A 25315-nucleotide genomic window follows, 5' to 3' on the forward strand; every position below is an offset into this window, starting at 1 on the left:
AACAAAATCAATCACTTTTAACCCACTTTTCTTTTTCAAATTCAGCCTTTAATGGTGATGCCTTTAAAACATTTACATATTAACGATATTTAAATGTGCAAAATGTACAATTTCATGTGACTTATTGTGTGAATGGTGCTCAGCCACCGTTGCATTATATCACCTCGTTTCTGTGCATTGAACATGCAAACAACAAATTGAAAGAAGACGACAACGACGACTTTGTAAGTGCATGACTAAATGGTGTGTGGTGAACGATAGGGCTCTGGGTATGCAAGTACAAACCTAGTTATCCAACCACTTGATGGTAGAAGATGCATCCTTTTGCCTTGAATTTATGTGTAAGCAGCCTTCTGTCCAATAGTGAAGAACAGTCCATCCGTCAAAGCCCAGGCTTTGTCAAACCACTCCCATCAGTCTCCTTCTGAAGAGTCTCCTTCCAAATGAAGAAAATCTCATCTTGTTGCCTCCACTGTCACATCTCCACTTTCAGTTTGGCAGAGCACATTGCTTCCCCCAGCTTGTTGTCGACCCTGCACACATAAACCCCTGAGTCAGAAGGCTCCAGATCAGCCAGAACCAGAGAGCAGAGCCCGTCTTCATTTTGCTCCATCGTCACTCTGCGTGATCCAGACACCGGCTTCTCATTTTGAAGCCACTTGACCTTCGGCTGCGGGTAACCTGGGATTCAGACAATTAGACATTATTAGAGAATCATATACATAAAACAACAGGACATTAAATAATCAAATACAGTACCAGTCAAAAGTTTGGACACACCTTCTCATTCAACTACTTTGAAGAATCTAAAATATAAAACATTCTGGTTTGTTGAGCATTTGTTTGTTTACCACATAATTCCATATGTGTTCCTTCATAGTTTGGATGTCTTCAATATTAATCTACAATGTAGAAAAAAAATAAAAATAAAGAAAAACCATTGAATGAGAAGGTGTGTCCAAACTTTTGACTGGTACTGTATACCAACATGACATTTCCGAAAAGTTTGCATGTATGAAAGCTGGTATTGTTATACAAACAAAGTTTTCAATATTCCCCAAGCCCATTAAAGTTGCTTTTCAAGAGGTTTTGGATGACGCGGTTTTAAACATTTTAAGTTGAAAGGAATAGTTCGTTATTTAAGTTCAGCCAGTTTAGGTCTCATTCAACTGCAATCAGAGCAATTCAGACCAGATTGTCCTTTTTTTCCCCTCTTCTTTCCTTGTGGAATGTGTTGGGGCATTATTTAATGAAGAACAGCACAGTTCTGCCACTCTACCGTTGACGAGGCACGTTAGCTGAGCAGTTGCTCCTTTGGGGAAGATGGCGTCCTTCAGGGCCTGCTGGAAGCGAGGCTCGCTCTGAAGCTGCTTATCCAGAGACTGGATGGCCTCCTCTGCCTCTTGGCTCCAGCCTGGCTCTGGATGAGAGAGAGGAATGATGATGAATAAAACGGAAACAAGGCTTTACAGATCACAAAAGGGTAAACTTGAAGTGACAATCGGAAACTGTGAGTCATCTGCCATATGCATGTAGCTCCAGGACATAGGAGGGCATTGTGTGTGTATGTGTGTGAGTGTGTGAATGTGTGTGTGTCTTTATCAGTCGTACCCTCTGAGGAGCTGCCAGGAGAGTCTGGCCTGTTAGAGAGATTAGCCATCCGCTGGAGGGCCAAAACAGCCTTGCCAGTTTTCTGGAAGTTTAAAAGGACAAATAGCACAGGATGACAAACTACACTAACCAAGCTGAAGGTCTGTAAAAGGACAATGGATTGAAAGGTCATCACAGCAAAGCATTGATAAGAAAATGGTTCATCTGTCCAATGCAGGGCTAAAGGCATTGTGGTCATTTTTCAGTGAATTTCTCAGTGTTACCTTCCACTTGCGCCTGGCCAGAAAGCGTTTCATCTTCCCCTTATTGAGGGACTTGGTGGGTCTGCGGTTCATTGGGGTAAAAGAGGCCATCCAGGGGTGGGCGAGGGCCTCGGTGCATGACAACCTGCATCTAGAGGGAGAAGCAAAGGCTGTCAAATGCCGGCAGTCTCCAAAGCAGCCGTGGATAATCTGCTGCATAAATAAACTCTCCCCGGACAATATCCAGAGTTGCTGTGTGGTTTGGTATCATGCTAATTTATTGCAAATGGTTGGAAATGTCAGACGGAAGACTTTTCTCATTACTCCTGCATTGTGACATTATCTACTGGAGAGAATACTCTTGTAGCTGGTTCTCATGGGTACTGAGATTGAAATTCTCATTGTATCTCAAGAGGTACTTGAATTCGAGTGATTTGTGAGCACAGTTATTGTATAGGTCATAATCATAAAAAAAGAGGAAGGAAAAAGCAGGCCAACCAACCTCCGGTCTTTCTTCAGGAGGCAGCTGATAAAGTCTTTAGCCTCATCAGAGATGTCCTCAAAACTCTCTTCGTCAAACTCGAATTGGGCGGTAGTCACGAGAGCCAAAGTCTCAGCATCATTGTTCCCCTGGAAGGGGGATTCTCCACTGAGCCTAGGATGCAAAACAATGAATTATAAATATTGTTTGTCATGTTTCTGCTGAGAAGATATTTGTACCCATTACAATTTTGTTTCAACATTGACCCGAGGATGAATCAACTGTGTTGAGTTTGTTATGCCATCAAATCTATGCTCACTTTTAAGAATTGTAATACTAATGTTGTTATGGGGGACTGTAGTAATACAACACCACCAGGAGATGGCACCAAATGTGCATTTGTAAAATAATTTGGCCAGATATTAGATGTGACATAAAACTTTAAATCCTTGACATAATCCAAGTTAGTTATACATTTGTTATTTTCAAATGACTTCAAGGTATTTGCCAAATAAACAGGATAAATAAAGAATAAATATAGGCCATATATGTGACACTCATTGAAGAATTTAAAAGGCCCTACAGCATTACCGTTTTCACTTCCACAAAGTATCCCCTGTTGCATTTTTTTTCTTCAGAGTATGTTAATTTAAACCACTATAGCCATTGATTGACTTACAAGATGAAGCAGATGACTCCGATGCTCCACATGTCAGTCTCCAGGCCCACAGGCTCAAAGCTGATCACCTCAGGGGCCACAAACTCCGGTGTGCCGTGCATCACCAGCAGAGGTTTGTCCTCCTCTGAAAAACATGCAGACAAGAGTAAGAAATTCAAAATGTCACTCTGAATGTTTTATGTTTGCCTGTTTACAGCTATAGTCATCTCTAAATAGACCACCCAGTCTGGAGATGCAGCTGCAGCTGCTGGAGCATCACCAAATTTACTGCCTGAATGGGCTTCACAGCTTCGCTGCATTTGTTGAGTTGAGGTAGTTGTCTATTTAAAGACGTAGGGCATTGTTTACATCTAGGAACTTAGAAACAACACTCCTTGATGTTATCATTGGTTAATTTTAGCATGTATTAAAATAAGTGGCCCTGTGTTGACCTTGCTTTGTTGTAAGGAACCCACATTCAGAGCTTGGAGAATCACAAAAATATATTTAAACTTGACAGTTTTTTGCAGCCAAATGATATTTTTAGTGCATTTATGTGAACCATAGCAGGAAGCATTTTATTCTCAATGCTGGGTGCGCAAGGCTGTACAACATTTACTTATTAAGACCCCTTGGATTTCCCTGGATCGTAACTTTTAGTGGAATACACACAGGATGTGCCACTCACACTGGAGGATTTATTCACCCTCCCTAGGAAGCAAGTGTAAAAGTTATTCAAATATGTGAATTCAAGAGAATTACCCTCTAAAAAATATACATAATGACTTGAGACACTATGACACCGTTTCCACAAATCCAGTTAACTCACCCAGTTTACTAGCCAAGCCAAAGTCGATGATCTTGAGCCGTGTACCGGTTGTATTCACACAGACGATGTTCTCTGGTTTGAGGTCCAGGTGGACGATGTTCTGCTTGTGGACGTACTGCATGCCCTCCAGGATCTGCTGCATGTAGCGGGCGCAGGTGGGCTCCGTGTGCTCAAAGTTGTCATCCACGATGCGGTGAAAGAGCTCCCCACCTGCAATACTGGGCAGACAACACACATCATTCAGGTTTGTGCTTCAAAAACAACCCTTAACTTCTGTAGTGAAAATATATGATGCAGACTATCTATGTGAAGTCATGTAGTCTAATCCTACTCTAATCCTGATATCTGACACAAAAGACATGGATCCAGCAGATCATACTGCAGCCCATTTCTGTCCAAAGAAAATATTAAGTATGGGAGGGAAAAATACTGAAACATTTGTTGAAAAGTCTAAAGTCTTGAAATCCACATACTTTGGGCATTATCTAACAGTAAAGCTTTGAAATTTTTGATCACATGGGAAATCTCAGCTTTTATCAATAGTCAAAAGTTAGGATTTAAGGAAATTTGGGAAAAAATGCTTAGATTGTATTCGTTAAATGTTTTCCATATAAAAACATTTTTAACGTGTGCATATCTTTGATATTCAACTTGTTAAGAGTTCATATACAATAACAAATACTTTATTGTGTTCCACAAAGTTTCTGAGGTACAGCCATTTTCTCATACATAATGTAGTCTTTAGGCACATGGAACTACAAACATAATGGAGTAAATCAAAAAATCGTTTTTCCCACGGGTCCAAAGACTAGTATGATAAGAGAAATCCCTTTTGCAGCCAAATGGTTTGATCAGTTTTAAAAAATGTCTGCACAGTTGTTCCTCAGAAAACCCAGAGTATACTTCCAAAGAAATTTAAAAAAAAAGATTCAGCTGAGGGAACATGTTTTTTTTACCATATTTTTCCCTCATATGGTGTGCTGGAATTTGGTTTCAATTGAGATCCCTTTTTTTGTCTTTTGTACTAGTCATGCTGAATTCCATCTCCCTACATCCTTGTATCACAGTTAAAAAACACATTCCTCCAAATAAACACTTTAGCCACAAGTAGTGTGACCAACAACATCAGCAGATGAAACCAGATACACAATGCTTTACCAGATCAAAGTCATCTTTCCACTCCATTACTTACTACTCCATGACCATGACCATCTCGGAGCGCGTCTCATAGGCAGCCAGGCATTGGACCAGTTTTGGGTGGTGAAGACTGTTCATCAGTTCCATCTCTTTGCGAGCTGCCGTTCTGTCCTTGGAGGTTCGGGCTCGGTAGAACTTCCCTGCAACAACTTGACCCGTGTCTTTGTGGGACATCCTGAACACCTGGCCAAACTTCCCACTGGAAATGTTCAATCCAAACCAAATAAAAAAAAAGGTTCAGTTTTCATTTACTCCTACATGAGAATCTGAACTGTAAATCTGATAAGTTAACAGTTTGTTTGAAATACAAAGACTCCATGCTTACACTCCCAGCTTCTCATGCACATTGTAGTGGTCCTTGGCCTTGTGTTTGGTGTCAATGGTCACTGTGACGTACGACTCCGACTCTTCCTTCTTTTCTTCTCCTAACACAAAATATACATGGTTGACAAATAAGCACATCCTGCTTCCTCTCAAACATTTAACAACAACAAAAAATACTTATCACATACTTGAAGTCGCCATCTTGACACACTCAGATTCCTGGCTTGGTTCACTGACCCCTGCTGAGTTGTAGGCTCTGACACGGAAGCGGTACTCCCCCAGAGGCTCCAGGCCTGAGCGGACGTGGTAGGTCGTGTTTTTACAACGACTTGTAGCTTCGGTCCAGCTCTCCGGCCCGTTCTGACCCTCTCGTCTGACCTCCACTTTGTAGCCCAGCACGGCTGTGCCTCCATCGTAGCTGGGACCCGTCCAGGAGAGGACCAGGGACTTAGTGGACAGCTTGGAAACAACAGGATGGGATGCTGGTGGGTCGGGCCGGTCTGAGGAGAAATTCAAGAACAAAATATCTTCATTAATATACCAAGAGGTGATGCAACAGGTGAGTCAGGTGGCATCATTTGGGGCTTTTGGGAGCGTTGTCCTACCTTCATATCTGTGCCTGCATTTAAAACAACACATACCAGTGTTGCATCATCTCAAGTCACTGGAAAACTCTATGATAGCTAAATAATGAGCTGTAGACCAAAGTGGGTCTTACCTACGACGCTGAGGGAGACGGTGTGCTGGGCAGAGCCTTTCACATTTCGTACTATGACGGTGTACGAGCCTGTGTCTTTTGGACAGGCCTGAGAGATCTCTACGTTGCTTTGTGTCGCACTGCTCCGGACAGACATCCTCGGCCCTCCTACCACCACCTGAAGAGGAAGCAAGGTGGAATCACATACCAAGACATGAGCCTTGACTGGAGCAGAATTTCAAAGTAAGAATGTAAAGTAATGCATCAAACAATACCAACAACCACTAGGGCTAGTATTACCTTGTTTTTGTTGTAAATCCAGCAGCAGGCCACAGGGACAGAGCTGCTCCTGAACTTACACTGTAGTCGGGCCTGCTTTCCTACTCGAACCTCCACCTGCTCTGGTGGGTCTACAAACTCCACAGGAGGTCCTGGGGAGAAGCAGAGTTGGTTTAATTAACAGAACATGACCACATGAAGTGCAACAAATATCAAGCTTATATATTTCAGTGCCCTCTACTCACCTTCACGAGAGGAGACTTTTGGTTGTGGGCTAGTTTCTCTGTTAGCTGTGGAGACTGAAGAAGAAGTTGGATTTACAGGTGTGTGCTGCTATAGGCAGGTTTAAGAAGTATCTAACCAATCACAGGTGAGCAGTCATGTTTGGTTGCAGGCGCGCTGCAATCAACAGACAGCCAACGCATTGCACCTTTGAATGAAAAGGGAGGCTCCCTTTTTAGTAATCACAAATATTTGTGTTGGTATGCTGCAACAGGTGAGTGAAGATTCAAGCCCAAAGCTGCATGTCTTTATTATTATTCAAGATTTTACTGTCACTATGCATGTTTGTTGCTGCTTCCCTGCCCTCTATTATCAGCATATTTATGATTAATTTATCATTTCTACAGAAGAAATCTAAAGTATTTAGCAAGAAGAAAAGCAGAAAGAAGGGAGGATTTCATGGGTGTAACTTCACAAATATTTTTTCAGAAGCTTAACAAAAGTTTGTGATCTACCTTTGTCTCCTTCCTCTCTATGCTGGCTTCTCTCTTTAGAAGCTGTAGGAAGTTGAGTGTTTTTGGGTGACGCAGCCTTAAATGTGACCTCACTGTGCAGCTCATGGTTGCTTGTTTGAAGGATTTCCTTTGATGCTGTTTTTAGAAACAAAGCGGAAACAGGTTTACTGTACACAGATAAAGTAGATACGTTTTATTCAAGGATAGGTTGTTCTGTTTGTGAGGAATTTCTAACTTGACACTTTAACCCTGCTTTACCTGTGATATGTAACACAGCGCAGCTTGACTGTTTCCCAGCATTATTCTCAGCAACGCAGGAATACATCCCAGCATCTCCATGTGAACACTGGGTCAGAGTCAGACTGGCAACACCATTTTGGAAGGAAGTGTTACTTGAGGGCACCCTTTTACCTACATGACAAAATAGGAATGGACAACACATGTTTTCACTATTAAGAATGATCATTGAATATCCTTGTTAATACAGGATATTGTGCCTCGACCCTTGCTCGGAACTGAGAGGAGGTGGACATTAAAAGGTTCGGTAATCAGACATTTACCATTGTGTAGCCAGGAAATGCTCAGAGGTCGACTTCCTGTGATAACACCTTGAAAAGACGCATCACTTCCCACGCAGACTGTGCAGTCAGTGAGTGGTTGTTTGAAGTGAGGCGTTTCAAGCGCCTGGACGGGTGTCAATCTGGAGTCTAAGCAGATGAGAGAAGTTCAGGGCAATAGGGTTGTTTGCATATGAGTATTTCCTCTACCACTGACCAACCAGGAAAAGTTATTAGCCAGTATTTTAGTGGAGAGCTATGGGCCTTTCCACCCCAGACAAATAAATGCACTGTGCGGTAGATTACATTACATTACATTAGATGCAAATGTAGTCTAAAAAAATATAAGATCTGCAGACTGATGTGGATGGTTTTCATCTGTTTTGCCTCCAGGCAGAGCAGAGTTTACTTCCACTTATCAGTTACTTGTTTCTGTATCTACTGGAGGATGTTAGTTGTGAGTGCAAGCTGTTGGAATTTGACATGGTGTTTACAAGACTTTCCCGGCACATGATGTGTGCAAACAAACACATATATTTTGGTGTGTTTACATTGAAGGGGGAGAGGCTGTTTGCATGTCAGACTATGCTCTCTCAGTGCCTAAGGATATTTCTGACAAAAACAGCACATCTCACAAAAATAGTGTTACATATAGTATTGCACCCTGACTAACATTTTGCGAAGTAGCCCATGGGGATTTAACCATAAGATACGTGTTCAATCTAACAGATCCCAGTATTCCTGGTTCCCCAGATAGGCTTTTGCAATGCCTGCATTTTTAAAGATTCAAGTTAAAGATGTAACAAAAAACATGAGGGCTGCAGGTGGCTTAGACATGGGATGAGGTTCAAATGTGGTAAATGTTATGAATACATTCCAGTTCTGTTATAAAAAAAGTGACACATTAAAAAGCTAACTTTTCTCCTGTTCTTCTAATCTTTACCTGTTGCAGGTGAGACTCCCAGTGTGTTCTTTCCCATGAACGTCCTCTTAGTTGCATCCGGTCCATCTTCTTTTTGCTTCTCCACACAGAAACGTCTGGCTTGAGGCTTGAGGGCCAAACGGAAAGTAGACACATAGGTCTTTGGCTTCCCGCCATTCTTATCCATCCCTAAGTAGAAATGGAATATAGTCCCTCATCAGTCAGGCCTCCTCTTCCTCTCTTGGTTGTGGTGTGTTGTGCTCAGTATGTAAAGCTGATGTGTTGAATAGTCGTCCTCTGTCTATTCACACATCCTCTGAGATGCTTGCAGGAGGAGCCTCTGTTTTCAGGCGGCCTCTGGTTTCACTACCCACCCTCAGTCCCCCCCAGTTCTCAAGAAACGGCTCTTCTTATCAGCAGGCCAATTAAAAAGACACATGTCCAGGCCCCCACTGTCCCTCTGCACTGAGAACAGAGGGAGAGAGACACATGTGATAGAAAACAAGTAAGGGAGAGTCAGGAAACGTGTGGGAGAGACAAACATTCATGCTAAAAAAGAAACAGAGGCCGCTGAGTGGGGATATTGATAAAAGAAACACCAAAGAAGTATAAAAAGCATCATTTACCTGGTGGTTCTCCTCATAAAAACTGCTTCTCCTTTCAGGACGTACTTACACAATCCCAACCCTCTCTTTTAGCCATTTTACCCCCTGGAAACAGCTATTCCCTCTGAACACACAGTAGGTTGAGTAACACTGCCAGAGCCACCGCAGGAATCAAGCAGAGCCTGTAGGGTAGCTTTCTGTGTGCATTAACTCCACTGCTGTGCAACAGACAACATGCAGAGAAATCACAGGAGGGACTTTCATTTCCAGGGGTTGAGTTTATTTGAATGAAAGTGGGACCATGTGACCACAAACAGTGAGCTACACTTGCAAATGAGACGCCTTTAACTCTATTGATGTGGGAATAGATATGGTTGCTGGCCGGGTGTGTCTCCGAGGTGTGCTCTCATTTACCTTTTGTTACATGATCGTTAACTACAGACTGGCATTCTCTTATGCATATCCAAAGCAAGTGAAGATAGTTGATAGGCATTTCTTTGTCTCTGCTACTGTTCTGAAAAGACACTGTCTATAAAACCCTCACAGCCTTATTTTTACTCCCAGTAAGTAGATTCAAGATTGTGTCTTCTATGAGCATTTATCTCATTGTTGCTCATATTAAGTTTTAGTTTTTTCTATTGTATGTTTATTTAATAGTCAATGTGCTATACTGTACAATAAGCCTATAAGCCAGTATAATTAGTCTACTACATTTATCATTTTTAGATTTAAATAGTCTATAATTACTTACTTTTTTATGATATTATTATGCTTTTTAATTATTTTTTTCGGAGAATGTTGTGTTAGTTAGGATTGGAGGGAGGATTTTTTTTTAAAATCTCTGTCTGTTTATTAAAAATGAACAAAAGGCAAAAAAATAAGGTACACCACATGTAAATATGGGACAAAGTGAAATCGAAGTAAATCCATATATGGCTTTGATATAAACCACAAATGAATATCAAATCAGCATTGGAATTTAAAAAAAGATGCGTATGTGTCTGATTAGTTATTAGGACAAACAGATGATCACTGTGTAACACACAATGCTACAATAACAGCGGTTGCATAATATTGTTTTCTAAAAGCTTCCCACAAACAAATGTGTCGTATGTTGTGTTTTCAAATGGACACATTTCACTAATTGGTGCAGGAATGTATGGAAACAGTTACATGGACTGGTCTGTGTAAGTAGTACCACATTGTGGGAGGCACATTATTTACTTAAGACTACAAACATGTCCCCTGACCCTGAGAGCATATTGATTGATGGACCAGACATGGAGCAAAGCTTTACTGTTTAACAGACTCACTCTATCCACTTCTAAACTCTGAGATATAAAGAAAGTCACAAATGTTGCTCACACATGCACAGTTTAAACAGATTTGGTTCAAGAAGTAAATAAAATAGATGTAGGCAGTCGTAAAAGCGTTTTCCTTTTCAGGCTGATTATTAACCAAAAAATGTAGATACTGCAGGAAAACGCAGCATCCAAACAGATAACTAATGAGTCAGATCTGAAGTGTCTAAAGATAATAAACAAAAGAACATCAAAACAAATGACATCATCCTTGAAAGATATGCTGCTACAGCTGAGTACAGATCCTCTAAGCTTTGGCGCATTCCTTAGAAAGAGCCATATAAGGTAAAAAGACACATCAGAATATTATATAAACACTAATGCATTCAGTTAAACATTTTTTTAACTGTATTCGGACATTTCCACTATAGAAAGTCTTTATTGTACAATAAGCTGATATAATATTGTATAAAGAAAATAGCCCAACAATCCCACCTCTTTCCTCAACAATTATCCTTATCAGACGGAAATCATACAAGGCTTTATCAAGTCTTGTGGAATTCAAAACAGGAAAAGCAAAGAGGGGGAAAACAATGTTCTCTTTCTGCCACTGAGTTACCCAACTATGGTAATCATCATACTTCCGTTTCCTATAAAGGCCTTCAAGACATGCAGGCAATGTGTTATTCTGTTCCCACAAACTCCTTCAAACACATGCCATACTCCATCACTCCATTAAAGTGAAATGATGGCAATCGAAATGCCCGTTGAACAAGTGGAATGGGGCCCTCCTGTGGTTGTAAACCTCACATTGCAGAAATTATATATCTGTCAAACGGCATCGGTGGCCGTACAAAATCCCACTACAAAGTCCACAACAGTGCTCAATTAACCTTTGAAAATAACAAAATAAATTGTATTTATGAGAACAGATGCTCAACTGCAGTTATCCAAAATATTCATCTTCTGTCTCTTCAGCATGAATTTCATTGCAGGCAAATAAGAACAAGCAGATACGGCCTCACGTACAGAGTATCAGTAATGAGCAGAAGACAGATATAAACACACACTCATGCGTAAACGTAAATGACTTGTCCTCCAACAGATAAACTAGTATGTCCTTCAAATGAAAGGTAAAACCTTGTGGCTCAGCCTACAACCCACAGTCTGTTTGTCATTTTTTGTTTGAGAAAAAGAGCTGAGTTTCTGACATTATGTCTGAAATTAGAAAGCAGCATGGTCCTTCACAGCCTGATGCACCCTGGCTTGAGCTCTAAGAAAGCAGGAAAAAATAAAGGGAGGAGAAAAAGACAGAGGAGATGGACATAGAAAAAGACATGAATGGATAGAAAGAGATGTGAAGAATGGAAGACACACTGGCAGTGTGTCACAAGCATCTCAGCCACTCACTCAACTGTGAAAACGAAGATTATTGTGCTGCAGCCAGAGGCCTCGGCTCCTTTTCCAGCCGGTGGAGCTTGGTAAGGCTTCCTGCAGCTGCTCATGTTGGTGGAGAAGCTCCGGGGAAGAGCTTGGTCCTCAAAAGGATGGAAGAAGCCCCGAAGCAAGTTCCAGTCGACGGCTCCAAGTGCTCAGATACTTTGAACTGCAACAGAAAGAAACTGCCTTTCTGTATCTCTTTGAGAATAAAGATTCTTATTATCTTGATATTTTTCTGTATGTTTATCGAATGTTTTTGTGTGATTTACTGGCAAAGTTAATCGCTAGTTTGAACAGCTCAGTAAAATGTAGCAACAGAATAGCTCATAAGATACAGTAGTAGGGATTTATATTCTGAAATTGTTTTGGAATTTCTCAGATAAATTAAATATTTAAGGACATCATCTGCCTCAACCATCCTCCTCTAAACTTGCGGAAGAAACCGTGGATCCTCATAACTTCAAAAAATAAGTTTTCCACAGCTAGCATGACTAAATTACATTTTTCAAAACACGAAACAATACCTATCTCTCTGTTATTGAAGACATGTCACAAGGGCTCTCCCATGAAGCCGAGCTTTGGGCTTTTGTTTTGAGCCTTTAGGAATTTTGCATTAAAAAATTAAAGTCAGAAACATTATAGTTATTTTTATATTTTCAAAACAAGCTCATCCATTGGACCAATACTCACGTTGTATTCCTAAAGCATATAGAGACTAACCGCTGAAATTGAGATTATAATATTTTATGGTACTCTTCGCACTTCGTAAATGCTACTATTCAAATAGTGTAACAGGGACTTTATGTCTCCATATCAGTTGACATTTTATCAGGCTACCTGTTCATTTTCATATGACACACTCACTACTGAATAACATTTAGGTGCTCAGTCTGCATCTCTTCCACTTAGACTGAGGAACGTCTGCTGCTTTGTCTCTGTCCTCAGTTATCGTTTTATAACCGTACAAACTTGGATACAAGTCCTAACAATGTGCTCGTTTTGCAGCATCAAATGTTGCTTCATTTTCTTCAATATGCTTTTCTTGGTAAGTATTGGGGATAATTATCTTGATGTATGAAAGTGTTTGGAACATGCAATGATTGATAACATTGATGACGCAAATAATAAACAGGAAATAAAGTAACATTAATTAGTGGTAGTAGAAAAAAAAGAAAACAATCTACTTCCAGTTCATGATTTTCAGGTTTTATATTTAACTGCTTCTACAGTATCCATTTTGGATTGATATGTTTGAAATGTAGGCTACATTGTATATATCGCACTGTGGCAAAAATGTTACACCTAAATCTTTCAGCAAATAATTAGCCAACATCTCTATCTTCATTTTTGCAATGATTTAGCTCGGCAGCAGAATTGGGTTTAATGTTGATATATAAGCACTCTGCATTAATGTCCGGTTGTTACATTTCTTTTTCAGGCATCTGGGGTCGCTCTCATCATTATCGGAGTGCAGCAACACTCGTCTTTCTTGCTCATGGGCACTTTTGCAATGAATAGCTTGTCTAAATTCGCTATAGTCCTCATTGCAGTTGGTGTCACCATAACCCTCGTGTCCCTGTTGGGCCTTTTGGGGGCCTTCTTCAATAATCAGCCTATGGTGTCTTGTGTAAGTAACATGATGGATTGGATGTTATTATTTTCAGTTGTAGATTAAATGAAGACTCTGTTCAGTCACCAGGAATATTTCATAAATGTGTCACTGACAGTTTTGTTGCAAGGTTTTTGATACAGGACACGACCTCTAATGTGCTCACTCTGTTTCTTTATAAACTAGTTCATCTGCATCCTGATCGTCATTATCATTGTGGAGATACTCACAGGAGCTGTCTTTTATGTGTTCGGGAACAAGGTGAGACGCTTAAATCCTGAGATCAAGGGCAAAACATTAACAGTGCTTCTAAGGGAATTCAAAAGGCAGTTTGCCATTCAAATAAATAAAGCTCTGGTGCTAATCATAAAAAAATCATTATAATCACCTTTATTATCCCTGTAAGCTGTTCCTCCTGAAGATGAAGATTGTTATTGACAACAAAACACGAAAGGTGATCCATGACTACAGCCCAGAGAAGAGACACGCCATCGAGAAAGTTCAGGAAAAGGTGACACGCAGAGATTTCTCTTTTGTATTTGCAAGAGACGCTTGATAGACTGTATAGAGGCAAGATGAACCCAGGGACATAAATACTCTAAGCCACTATTGACAGAACATTTGCCATAGTTTTTGATTGATAGCACTGTTAGCTATGAGCTGCCGGCTCAGGCGTCACCATGTTGAGAGCCGTTGAGAGGCAATAGAAATGCTCCCAATCTTGTATTATGCACCTTTAAAAAGAAACTGGAGAATTTTTTTTCCCGCAGTTATAAACTGAACAATATCTCCTAAAAAAGGTATTTGTAAATATAATTTAAATTGTCATCTATTGTACACAGATGATTGTTTTAAAAGTGGAATTCCAACTTTTCTTAAATTTCCACATAATAAACTTTGAAGGAATATTTTTTTCTGTTTTTAAACAACATTCACATGCCAATATGTCCTTTACGCTGCACCATGTATAGACAGATCCACGAACACTACAAGTGGCCTTAGTGCACTCTTTGTGTATTGTGATCCGTGTTATAGTTCCAGTGCTGTGGAGCAGACGGCCCCACTGACTGGTCCAGCAGCGAGGGCTGGGAGAACCACGATGCCGTGCCAGACTCTTGCTGCGTGGTGAAGAGTCAGGGTTGTGGACAGGACAAGGACAAAGTGCGCGCAAAGGTCTGCTGGGAAATCCCATTTTCAAGTTCACAGCCATTTCATCTCATCTCTGTGAAGAGATGACACATGAAGTATTTCATGACTGTGTGCTCCTCCTCAGGGTTGTATCAAGGCCATCCAGATCTTTCTGAGAAACAACCTGCTGTCCGTCGCTGCTGTCTGCATCACTCTTGGAATCGCAGAGGTAAATAAACAACTGATATATCCAAAATGCCAGGAAAAAGACAAAAATCACATGTAATTCCCTGGATGATTTAGTCATTGACTAAGTAATTTAAATGCAGTTTCCAACAATTTGCATTATAAAATATTCATGTAAGCAATGGTAATGCAGACATTTGACAAAGTAATGGCATGAATGATAATAAAGCCTATCTTATCCAGTTTGCCTCAGGTGGTGAAGTCCGGAATTAATTAGATTTCACAGAGAAAGAAAATAACTTCTCTGACCCGTCTTTGAGTTCATTTGCTGCTAGTAACTGACAACCTTTTACCTGTTACAGGTTCTTGGAGTAGTCGTCGGGGTATGCCTCTGTCTGAACATAAAACGGAAAAGCTATGAAAACATGAGCTGATGCGGGATTTCTCACATCACAGACATTCATTCAATTTCATTTGCTTTTCCAGTCTTTCTAAAATCTGACATAAAGATTAAACATGTAGTTCATATGATCATGTCACTGATATGTTTGAAAAAAACAGACACTTTATTGCTTCTTTCTTACTGACAAACGTAAATCTTTTGGTCTATAATGGCCTGTTATAATAGTCTCTTATTTCAATTTCATGCTACTTGGAATATTTTCAATAAATGTGTGATACATTCTGGTTGAGTGGTTCAATGTGCATGATTAACAACTGATTTTACATATGACCCTTTAAAAAGGTTTTCTTTTGAGCTAAATTTGAAGGTGAGTTACAGATACATGGTTCTGCATTGGCCTGATACATATCAGCGTCTCTTGGGGACTTCAGCTCTACATTTAGATGCTTTCTCTGATGAGCACAACATGATTCTGAGATGTTCTTAAACATTTGTAAAAGTTTCTTTTCAGCCTTAGTCAGCCTTGTGGACCTTCCAACAGAGCTGGAGTTTGGTTCAGAGAGGGCATCTCTTGTCTGCAGAGGAGGCTGAGAGCCACAGGTCATCATGTTATTGCCATCTTTGAATCTGTACTGAGTGGCATACTCACAGTAACTCTGAATAGAAAGTAGTAGCCACAAAATGAAATCAGTAAACTGCACACTGAGCATTTATATTCACCAGCCTACAGTTATATATACACAGTGATATAAAGGAATAAAGGGACAGAATATGAACCAATGGAAGTAGAATTTAATGAACATGACGCTCTTGCATGCTGCTGTTTGGTTCTTTGGCTTGTGTCCAAACATGTCCATCACATGGCGGCTGTGGCGTAGTGGAGAGCAAGGTAGTTCTCCAATCAGAGGGTCGGTGGTTCGATACCCAGCTTCGGCAGTCGATGTGTCCTTGGGCAAGACACTTAACCCCAAGTTGCTCCTGAAGGCTTGCCATCGGTGTGGACTGGATGTTGCATGAATGTTAGTTAGAGTCTGATGGTGGCACCTTGCATGGTAGCCTGTCATCAGTGTGTGAATGGGTGAATGATATGTAATATACTACTGATTGTAAGTCGCTTTGGATAAAAAGCGTCTGCTAAATGACTGTAATGTAATGTAATGTAATCACATGCATTTCTAGGAGTTTTGAGCATTTCATCCAAACAGCATTTTTGTCCTTTAAAGATCTAAAGAGTTCTGAAGAAGTCAAATTATATTTTACAAGACAAAAGAAAAGTGGCCATTAAAGAAAAATGTGTTCTGTATTAATATTCTCCTTTGTGTCGACCTAATTACTCATACATTTAGCAAAACAAATGGTTATCAAGCAGGGATGGAATCATTTTAATAATAAACTACATTTCCCAGAAACCCCTTTCAGGAAATGCGTCCGGCCTCAAAATGAGTCCGACTCCAGCAAACAACGAAAAGAAACGTGTTCGTCATCAACCAAGAACAAACTGAAAAAGACAAGTTTATCAGCAACATTGAAACTAGAAACTCAGGTAAAGGAACTGTTTAAGTTTTATATTATTTATTATCTGCTATGTAACACACCACAGGAGCTAAGTGACTGTTTGTGTAGCATGCAGCCTGTTAACTCAGGCTAATGATGGCTGTCAGGCTGAATGTTCAACTAGGAATTAAGCATAACTACAAACTATACTGCTTAAGCTGGTTTCACACTGTACAAGTAACATAAATTATATTAAAAATGTATCATTTAATAACCAGCTCAGTGGGCCAAAGTGTATTTTAGTTGACATTTGTAGATAAATGAAAGGTTTTCTCTCTTTATTATTTGTCAAGCAGCATGTCTGAGGCTTTAATCAGGCGAATAAAGGAGCTGGAGGCAGACCTGGAGAAGCTGAAGTCCCAGCTGAAGGAGAGGGGTGAAGCCGGAGATGACATGGAGCTGAAGTCCAATCCATCCCCTAATGAAAACACACACTGTACATCTGACACTAACACCACCAGCAGCAGCAAAAAGGGTAAGAAAGCAAACAAAGAGCGTCCTTTTGACTTCTCTGCCAACCCCCGGCGCCATGTGGCTCTGCGGCTGGCCTACCTGGGATGGTCCTACCACGGGTTCGCAGTTCAGGAGAACACGGACAACACTGTGGAGGCCAGACTGTTTGAAGCTCTGCTAAAGACACGGCTGATCCAGGACCGACAGAACTCCAACTACCACCGGTGTGGTCGCACTGATAAAGGAGTCAGTGCTTTTTCCCAGGTGAGTTCACTGAGACTCAAAAGTATAATGTATTGACAGCATAGAGAGATTAAGCAATATATTGGCCTGCATACATTAACACTGTTTTTTTTCTCCACAGGTCATAACCATTGATTTGCGCTCCACACAGTTTTGCGGAGGACTTGGCGTCGCAGTCCCTGAAAATGTTGTTGTTAGCGCCAAGAGTAAAGCTGCTGGCTCTGAGCTTCCATATGTGAAGATGCTGAACAGAGTCCTGCCCCAGGACATCAGGGTCTTGGACTGGTCACCAGTAGCTGAGGGCTTCAGTGCACGCTTTGACTGTAAATCACGCACATACCGCTACTACTTCCCCCGCGGATCGTTGGATTTGACGTTGATGGCAGAAGCTGCAAAAAGGTGGGTGAAGACACACAAGTCTTAAACCCTGATGTCACCCCTCGGAAGTCACAGTTTACTGATTTTAGGGCGTCTTAACACCCCAACAGATACGAGGGCACTCATGACTTTCGCAACCTCTGCAAGATGGATGTTGGCAACGGAGTCCTGCAGTTTGAGAGGACCATCTTGTCGGCATCAGTCCAGCCTGTGCGGCCTCAGCTCGTCTCCAGCACGGACCAGAATGACCTCTTCATATTTGAGATCAAAGGACTGGCCTTCCTTTACCACCAGGTATCAAGAAAAGAAGCTCACTCAGGGTTTTTTGTCACAAGTATTACAGCTCTGCTTAGCAAAAACGTATCTTAATTTAAAGACGTTCCATTTCCATTGATGAATAATGACATTTGCAATCTCTTACTGTAGCAAATTTCCTGTTGTGTTATGTTGCAGGTACGATGCATGATGGCACTGCTTCTCCTGATCGGGCAGAAGCTGGAAGCCCTGGAGATAATTGATCAGCTCCTGGATGTTCAGAGCAACCCCAGGAAGCCCCAATACAGGTGTGAATATAGGAGTCATCAAACGTATCAAATATCCTACACAAGTATAAAAAAAAAACTCCTGTGCAAGCTTAATCAATAATAGTAACAAACATGCAGTTAATCTACAATTGCATCTCCTGTATTGTCTCTAGCATGGCAGTAGACTACCCACTAGTGCTGCACGACTGCCACTTTGAAGGTTTGAGCTGGAAACTGGAGAGCGAAGAGATGACCCACGTTCTGTCTACGCTACAACAACACTGGACCCAGAGTGCAGTCAGGAGCCACGTCCTCCATGGGATGATCCAGGGTCTGGAGGCCAGAGGTGAGATGTTGAGATACACAGACCCTGACAACCTCAACTCTTTTTAAATTGAGTTGGTTAAATTTATTGGACTTCGATAATAACTTAAGAATTTAACGTCAGACCAGAGCAATATCCACACATTCACAAGACCATTTTTACTGCAACAATTTATTTATTCATTCATTCATTTATTTACATCAATAATGTTTACTTTTCATACATTTTTTGCCATTTAATGCATTAGATAATTCTCCTGTTAACTGATTACACCCCTTCGATACTTTTATTTGACCAAGTCTATTATACACATCAAAACGTCACCTGGATATAAATAGTTTCGCTTCTTTCCATCCACAGGTGGAGTGTCGTCTAATCATTGCTTGCTGGTAGAAGGCAGCAGGCAGAGAAACTACCGGCCCCTGCTGGAGCGTCCATGCTGCGAGAGCCTGGAGTCCAGAATAAACCATTTTGTCAAAAGAGGCCGGCTGGAGCGGGAGCAAGGGGAGAATGGAGGTGAAATGGTCCACAGAGGGAAAAGGTCCAAACATTCCCACGACTCCCCAAATCTACCTGTACCTTCAGAGATGCCCCCGTCAACTTAAAGTACAGATCAACAAGCTGAACATTTTCTCACAGCAGAATGAACTTATGTTCTGTTGTCATTTTTGTTGATGCGAAAACATAGTTTTTACATTTTATTTCAGGTTAACAAAACAATGGATTTACCCCCTTTTTTTTTTTTTTTATTATTCCATAAAACTGTGTTTGCATTTTCATTCATGCACGTCTTTGTTTTGCTTTGAAATAAACACGTTTTGGAGAAAAGTTTCTGTCGTTGAGTTTGGTTTACCAACACAGTTGTAGGAAGGGGCGGCTGAAATATTATATATACAGACAGAAAACTATTATAACTATAATTGCACAGTGTATTTGTATTGCACAGGTTTTTAGTGTCTTTTAGTGTTTAGTGTTTAGCGGCTGTGGCGTAGTGGAGAGCAAGGTAGTTCTCCATTCAGAGGGTCGGTGGTTCGATACCCAGCTTCGGCAGTCGATGTGTCCTTGGGCAAGACACTTAACCCCAAGTTGCTCCTGAAGGCTTGCCATCGGTGTGGACTGGATGTTGCATGAATGTTAGTTAGAGTCTGATGGTGGCACCTTGCATGGTAGCCTGTCATCAGTGTGTGAATGGGTGAATGATATGTAATATACTACTGAATATATACTACTGAATGATATGTAATATATACTACTGAATGATATGTAATATACTACTGATTGTAAGTCTGCTAAATGACTGTAATGTAATGTAGGAACTCAAGTTGCGGAACTAACGTAAGGAATGTCGGAAGGTTTTCGAGGTGGCACCAGTAAAGCAAGCAAGGAAGCTAGGTCAATAGCAATCAGTTGTGTAAAAGTCTAGAGTTACAGGCAGAAATACCAAACAATCCGACTGTCTCCAACCTTTGGTCTGACTGCATGGTTAACAGGACGGAGGGGAGATGGCTGCTGACTGTTTGTATTATATATTCATGTCTCTGACCTGATAAAGACTTCAGCTGCTGCTTGTTTACCACCCGAGATCCTCCACAGCTGACTGGCCTCTGTACATTCAGTCCAGAGCAGCAGAACAAGAGGTAAGTTTAAGTTTATTATGATAGTTGTAATAAAAAATAACTTAGATCTGCTTGGAAACTTCTCTCCAGAGTTTAAGGTGACTTTATCCCCACGTTAAGAAGCTGAGCAGCCTGTTCAGGGTTTATTTTAAGATAAGATAAGATAAGATAATCCTTTATTATTATTTATTATAAATGTGCAGGCTTACAGCAGCATAGAGTAAAGTGCACATAAGAGACATAGTAAAGAAAGACAAGATAAAAAAAAAAAAAAAAGTATTATAAATAAGCAATAAAAACAACAATAACTGAAATATAATATTTACAGACAGAAAAAAACTATTTTAACTATTATTGCACAGTGTAATAAATTGCACAGGTTTTTATTGTTATTATTATTATTATTATTTTGGTGTTAAGTCAAGAATAACTTCAAGGCTGTCAAATCAGTTTAGTTTACTAATTTCTGCAAATTTCCCCGCTGCGGGACTAATAAAGGATTATCTTATCTTATCTTATCTCTTTACAGACAATGCATACACTGCGTGCAGATCAGCAGCTCCACAGCAGAGGGCGTGTTGTCAAACATCATGACAGCCTCAGGAAGGCTGCAAGACACTTTAAATCTGGAAATATTTATCACTTATCTTGGGTATTTGTCAGTTAAATATTGGCATAATTCCCTGTTTATAGACACTATTGTGTGTGGATATATACTCAATTTGCTGTATTGTTACAGCCTGTTTGATTGTCAGCTTGTATTTACTTTATTTCCACTTATATATAACATATATAACCTGCTGCTGTCAGGTTGCACAACCATCTCTGCTCCCAGTAGACCACATGACACTAAAAAGCTCTGCAATGCAATAGTTATAATAGTTTCTGTCTGTATGTATAATATTTCAGTTACTGTGGATTCTTTACTGTTTTTTTTATTGCTCATTTGCTTATTTATAATACTTATTTTTGATCTTGTTTTTTTTACTATGTCTCTTGTTTGCACTATCCTCTATGCTGCTGTAATCCTGTAAATTTCCCCGCTGTGGGACTAATAAAGGATTATCTTATCTTATCTTATATATATAAAACATTTTTCCCAATGCTCTTATTTACAAACAAATCATGCTTTAGCCAATCTACAAGTTATTTTTCATGCCAGCGTTATTAATTTGTATTCCTTTCTGTCCCGTCTCTAGGAGTCCCCATAATCAGTTGCAGTAACAGTATTGTTACTTTACTGCTCGGATACTTCTCTCTGCGTCTTCGCCTCAAGATGTTCCTGGTGGGGCTGACGGGAGGCATAGCCTCGGGGAAAAGCGCAGTGTCTTCAATGCTGCGGGAGCTCGGCTGCCCAATTATTGATGCAGATGTTGTGGCCAGGAAAGGTAGGCGAATGTCTCTCCCATGCAAACTGCTTCAATTTACAATGTTGGTACAAATTCAGTGGAATTACCAGTCAAAGCTGTCATCCAGCTGAACCCGTCAGATAAACACAGATGAGTGATTTGGGATTCACCCCTATGGCTAAAATCATTGACTTTATTAATGTTTATTATTATACTGAAACGGACATAAAGAGACCTGCAGGAGGTTCATTAAGACAAATGCTTTAAGAGAGTGCATGAATCATGACGGCTGTCTCTGCTGACTGCAGGGATGATGATGTAGTTACGGGGAGAAGATAGAAAGGTCACAGAACGAGGTGAAAAGTTTAAAGCTTATGTAGGAGAAAATATAAGGCATTGTGCTAAAGATGTCATTGAGTCTGTTACAAAATAGATTTAGATTATCCCTCTGTTATACCTTTTGCTTGAGTGCCATTTTTTAACATAAACTTATCCTAACTGGTTTCATCTATTATTCTATGTGCTACAATATTGCCAAATGTTTTTGCCTTTTCTTGATAACAGTTGTGGAGCAGCACACTCCGGCCTATTCTCGCATCGTCTATCACTTCGGGCCAGAGATCCTTCTCGAGAACGGAGAGATCGACAGGCAGAAGCTGGGTCAGCTCATCTTCGCCGACGAGGAAAAGAGGAAGCTGCTGAACTCCATCACCCACCCAGAGATCCACAAAGCGATGCTCAAAGAGATCCTGCTCTACTTTCTCAGAGGTGAAGGAGGAACTTATTTTGGCTCACTTATCTGGAAAGCATAAAAAAGGAAGACAATTTAGTGAAAGTGAGCCAGGGCTGTTTTGGAGTGCAGCAATGGGCGTTAGGGTTCACGGCTATTTCTCACAAAGCTTTATGAATTTCTCCCTGAAAGCCAAATAGCGAGATATTTTACTAACATTTATTTTATGTGGCAGGTGGGGGCAACTGAGATAACAGTAGTAAAAAGTTGCTGCACATAGATCTTTTGCTGTAAACTTTTTTAAACTCTCATTTAAGAATTAAAACACATTGCACTAGTCCTGACTCCCACTCGCAACATTCATTTTTTAGCAACTTGTGATAAGTGCCTAAAAATAAACTGCATATTTTTAACATTTTGTATAATGTTAAAAATATGTAATTGATTCTGTTAATGTTATTTTCACAATGTTAGTGTTAATGCGTTGACTAATTGATTCTGTTTCCAAATCTTTCTTCTGTCTCCCTAGGTTACCGCTATGTGGTGCTGGATGTGCCCCTCCTCTTTGAAACCAGACGTCTCACTCAGTTTCTAAACCACACTGTTGTAGTTTACTGGTAAGACCACTGCTCACTTTTTCCCCCCGTTTTCTCCATCACTTTTATTTTTTTGACTGTTTGTAAAGGTTTCTCATTTTTAAATCGTTAAATTTATTTTTGAAAGGTTGTTTGTGACGGACACTGGCCATTAAGCCCAGTTTTGTGAGTTATTGGTTACCTCTCTCCAGCCCTCTGTGTGTGCCTTGTTAGCATTACTCACCGCCTCTGGATTTTTTAACAAGGCACCATAAATAACCTCCATTGTCTGTTCCCTTTCAGTGACCCTGCCACTCAGCTCTCGCGTCTGATGCAGAGGGACGGCCTGACCCAGGAGCAGGCCGAGCAGCGTGTTGCCGCACAGATGCCGCTAAACGAGAAGCGCGGCATGGCCAATCACGTCATCGAGAACTCCGGCAGCCGAGAGGACACCCACAGGCAGGTCCTGCGATTGCACACAAAGCTGGAGGACTCCATGGACTTCCTCTTAGTGAGGGTCATCGCTATCGCCGCCACTACTAGTCTGGGTGGGATCCTGCTGTATGCAGCCAAGATACTCTTGTCCTAGCAGCAGAGATGAAGGGGAGGAAAGAGTTTGGACCAGGATCCGGTCAGAGAGGAGTGTGAATATAGAAGCAGGCGAAGTCACGTCGGGGGGTCCCGGTGCAATTTACTGTGAGATTAGTTTTCACAGCACCCACCACTACGGTTCAGTGGTGTGACATGCTTTGTTTGCAGTTAACACTGACTTACATTATTGACACAAAATGCACTGACAAAAGGGGTTTAGTGTGAAGGGGGATGAACGTGCAATTTCAGTTGGTTTGGCTCAGAGACATTATAAACATAAAGGTGACAACTAAGAGTCTCAGTTGCTGTGAAAGCCACAAGATGAAGATCACAGTTTGGGGCCTATAAACTTGTTAGACTTTTTTATTTTGGTGCAGCAGTCGACACAGAATTAACTTCAGTAAAAAAGAAAAGTCAAAAATGATAATTGTAGAAACTAAGATTGTTTTTTGTTGCACCTTTTATCCCCTGTGAAGATCTCCAAATGAAACATTTTGGGTGATAAAAAACATGAGCCGTAGAAAGAGCAAAGGAAGAAGTAAACAACTCCACATTCTTAACAAGTATAGAAGTGTGGAAGTCACTGTGGTTTCTGTACTTTTCATTTGTTTGCAATTTTAAGTACAAAATGCCAGTGCTTTCTCCAGTGATAAATACTTTTTTAATTAGTTTCATTACTCATCATAGAGAGAAAAAAAAGCCCAATATTAATGATCTGATGCCTACAGAATATGTTATGATTGTTTGCTAATGACCTGTATAATGAGGATATGTGAAAGAATGTATTTGACAATCCATTTTTAATGGGAACAGAACTAACAGACTTAATATATATATATATCACTGTATTTTCTTACACTTAAAGCTGCCCTCTGTAAATATTAAGTCTGTGATTTTGTTTTTCTGTGCACACTCTCTTGTAACAAAAACACAACATTTGAAACATTAGCTGCTTAACTGAAATAAAATGATCCAATAATACTGTTTTAAAGTAACAACTGTCACACGGTGTCATTTATTCATTTTTTTAATTCTTAGATTTACTCCTGGATGACTTTCATTCTGAACATTATATATCATATTCACTGTGCAGTATGATGATTCTGCAGTTTAACACTAGGAGGTGGTTTTCAGAGTTTCACTTTAAATCTGAATTTAATATATATTTGTACAAGCAGGTTTTTGTCAAATCAACACATTCCTTTCAGCTTTAGCCCCAATGATAATATCTATAAATCATATCAGAGATATCACAATTCATCAACCAACAATAAATTCAATGTGAAAGACATTGATGTAATTAGATCCTACAGGTAATGTGTGTCGGTTCTTCAGGAGAAGAAAATAATGAACTTGTGTTAACGGTCAGATGTGATGTCCTTGCTCTTGTCCACATTAGAGCTTAGGCTTGAACAATCATGCCCACAGGCAGGTGTGGTGACATCATCCTGGCACCAAGGTTCCACGAGCCTGCGTGGCTCCCTTGGCTCCGTCTAAAGCCCCTACTGGTCTGCTATTTGTTTTTATCAAACCACAGCACAATTAATGCAAAGTGACTCGGGCGGCGGTGGGCGGGGGGCAGTGGACCGAGGCTGCATGGCTACACATAACATATTTAACATACAACATCACAGACACAATGTTATCTTCTGCACACGTGCAAACAATACAACTGTCCGTAAAACAATGCCAGCATGAAGAGCATGGTCTATTCTTAGGTTGCTTTAAAATTCAAATAGATAACATGGCTCTGGAGTCATTCAATGTAGGG

The 25315-nt window shown here is 40.5% G+C and overlaps 4 protein-coding genes across 6 annotated transcripts; 3 read left to right on the forward strand and 1 right to left on the reverse strand.

Annotated features, from left to right (window-relative positions):
• Window positions 1–26: 26 nt before the first annotated feature.
• LOC129091284 (myosin light chain kinase, smooth muscle-like) lies at window positions 27–8833 on the reverse strand. 2 transcript variants are annotated; one of them, XM_054598851.1, is made up of 17 exons: window positions 8556–8833; window positions 7616–7762; window positions 7314–7466; window positions 7056–7190; window positions 6564–6617; window positions 6340–6470; window positions 6061–6217; window positions 5531–5842; window positions 5344–5443; window positions 5014–5217; window positions 3822–4039; window positions 3014–3137; window positions 2356–2508; window positions 1875–2004; window positions 1612–1693; window positions 1280–1420; window positions 27–681 (listed from the first exon to the last, which is right to left on the reverse strand). In XM_054598851.1, exons 1-17 carry the CDS (start codon window positions 8719–8721, stop codon window positions 476–478), a joined length of 2613 nt encoding a protein of 870 aa, XP_054454826.1. In that variant the 5' UTR covers window positions 8722–8833; the 3' UTR covers window positions 27–475. The 2 variants fall into 2 exon arrangements, with proteins under 2 accessions (XP_054454826.1, XP_054454827.1); XM_054598852.1 differs by lacking the exon at window positions 7616–7762 and having other exon boundaries at window positions 8556–8829.
• A 4035-nt stretch (window positions 8834–12868) lies between these two features.
• On the forward strand, window positions 12869–15253 carry LOC129091815 (CD63 antigen-like). Its single transcript, XM_054599511.1, has 7 exons — window positions 12869–12925; window positions 13319–13507; window positions 13676–13750; window positions 13896–14000; window positions 14525–14662; window positions 14763–14846; window positions 15166–15253. Exons 1-7 carry the CDS (start codon window positions 12869–12871, stop codon window positions 15235–15237), a joined length of 720 nt encoding a protein of 239 aa, XP_054455486.1. The 3' UTR covers window positions 15238–15253.
• A 1383-nt stretch (window positions 15254–16636) lies between these two features.
• On the forward strand, window positions 16637–19463 carry pus3 (pseudouridylate synthase 3). 2 transcript variants are annotated; one of them, XM_054599257.1, is made up of 7 exons: window positions 16637–16749; window positions 17054–17477; window positions 17578–17855; window positions 17945–18128; window positions 18288–18397; window positions 18532–18704; window positions 19044–19463. In XM_054599257.1, exons 2-7 carry the CDS (start codon window positions 17058–17060, stop codon window positions 19286–19288), a joined length of 1410 nt encoding a protein of 469 aa, XP_054455232.1. In that variant the 5' UTR covers window positions 16637–16749; window positions 17054–17057; the 3' UTR covers window positions 19289–19463. The 2 variants fall into 2 exon arrangements, with proteins under 2 accessions (XP_054455232.1, XP_054455231.1); XM_054599256.1 differs by having other exon boundaries at window positions 17057–17477; window positions 19044–19460.
• Window positions 19464–20059: 596 nt separating this feature from the next.
• On the forward strand, window positions 20060–24529 carry dcakd (dephospho-CoA kinase domain containing). Its single transcript, XM_054599260.1, has 5 exons — window positions 20060–20320; window positions 21499–21687; window positions 22213–22416; window positions 22908–22995; window positions 23257–24529. Exons 2-5 carry the CDS (start codon window positions 21576–21578, stop codon window positions 23540–23542), a joined length of 690 nt encoding a protein of 229 aa, XP_054455235.1. The 5' UTR covers window positions 20060–20320; window positions 21499–21575; the 3' UTR covers window positions 23543–24529.
• The last annotated feature ends 786 nt before the right edge of the window (window positions 24530–25315 follow it).

The sequence above is a fragment of the Anoplopoma fimbria genome, chromosome 5, assembly GCF_027596085.1.
Source record: "Anoplopoma fimbria isolate UVic2021 breed Golden Eagle Sablefish chromosome 5, Afim_UVic_2022, whole genome shotgun sequence".
In the NCBI taxonomy this organism is placed as follows: Eukaryota; Metazoa; Chordata; class Actinopteri; order Perciformes; family Anoplopomatidae; genus Anoplopoma; species Anoplopoma fimbria.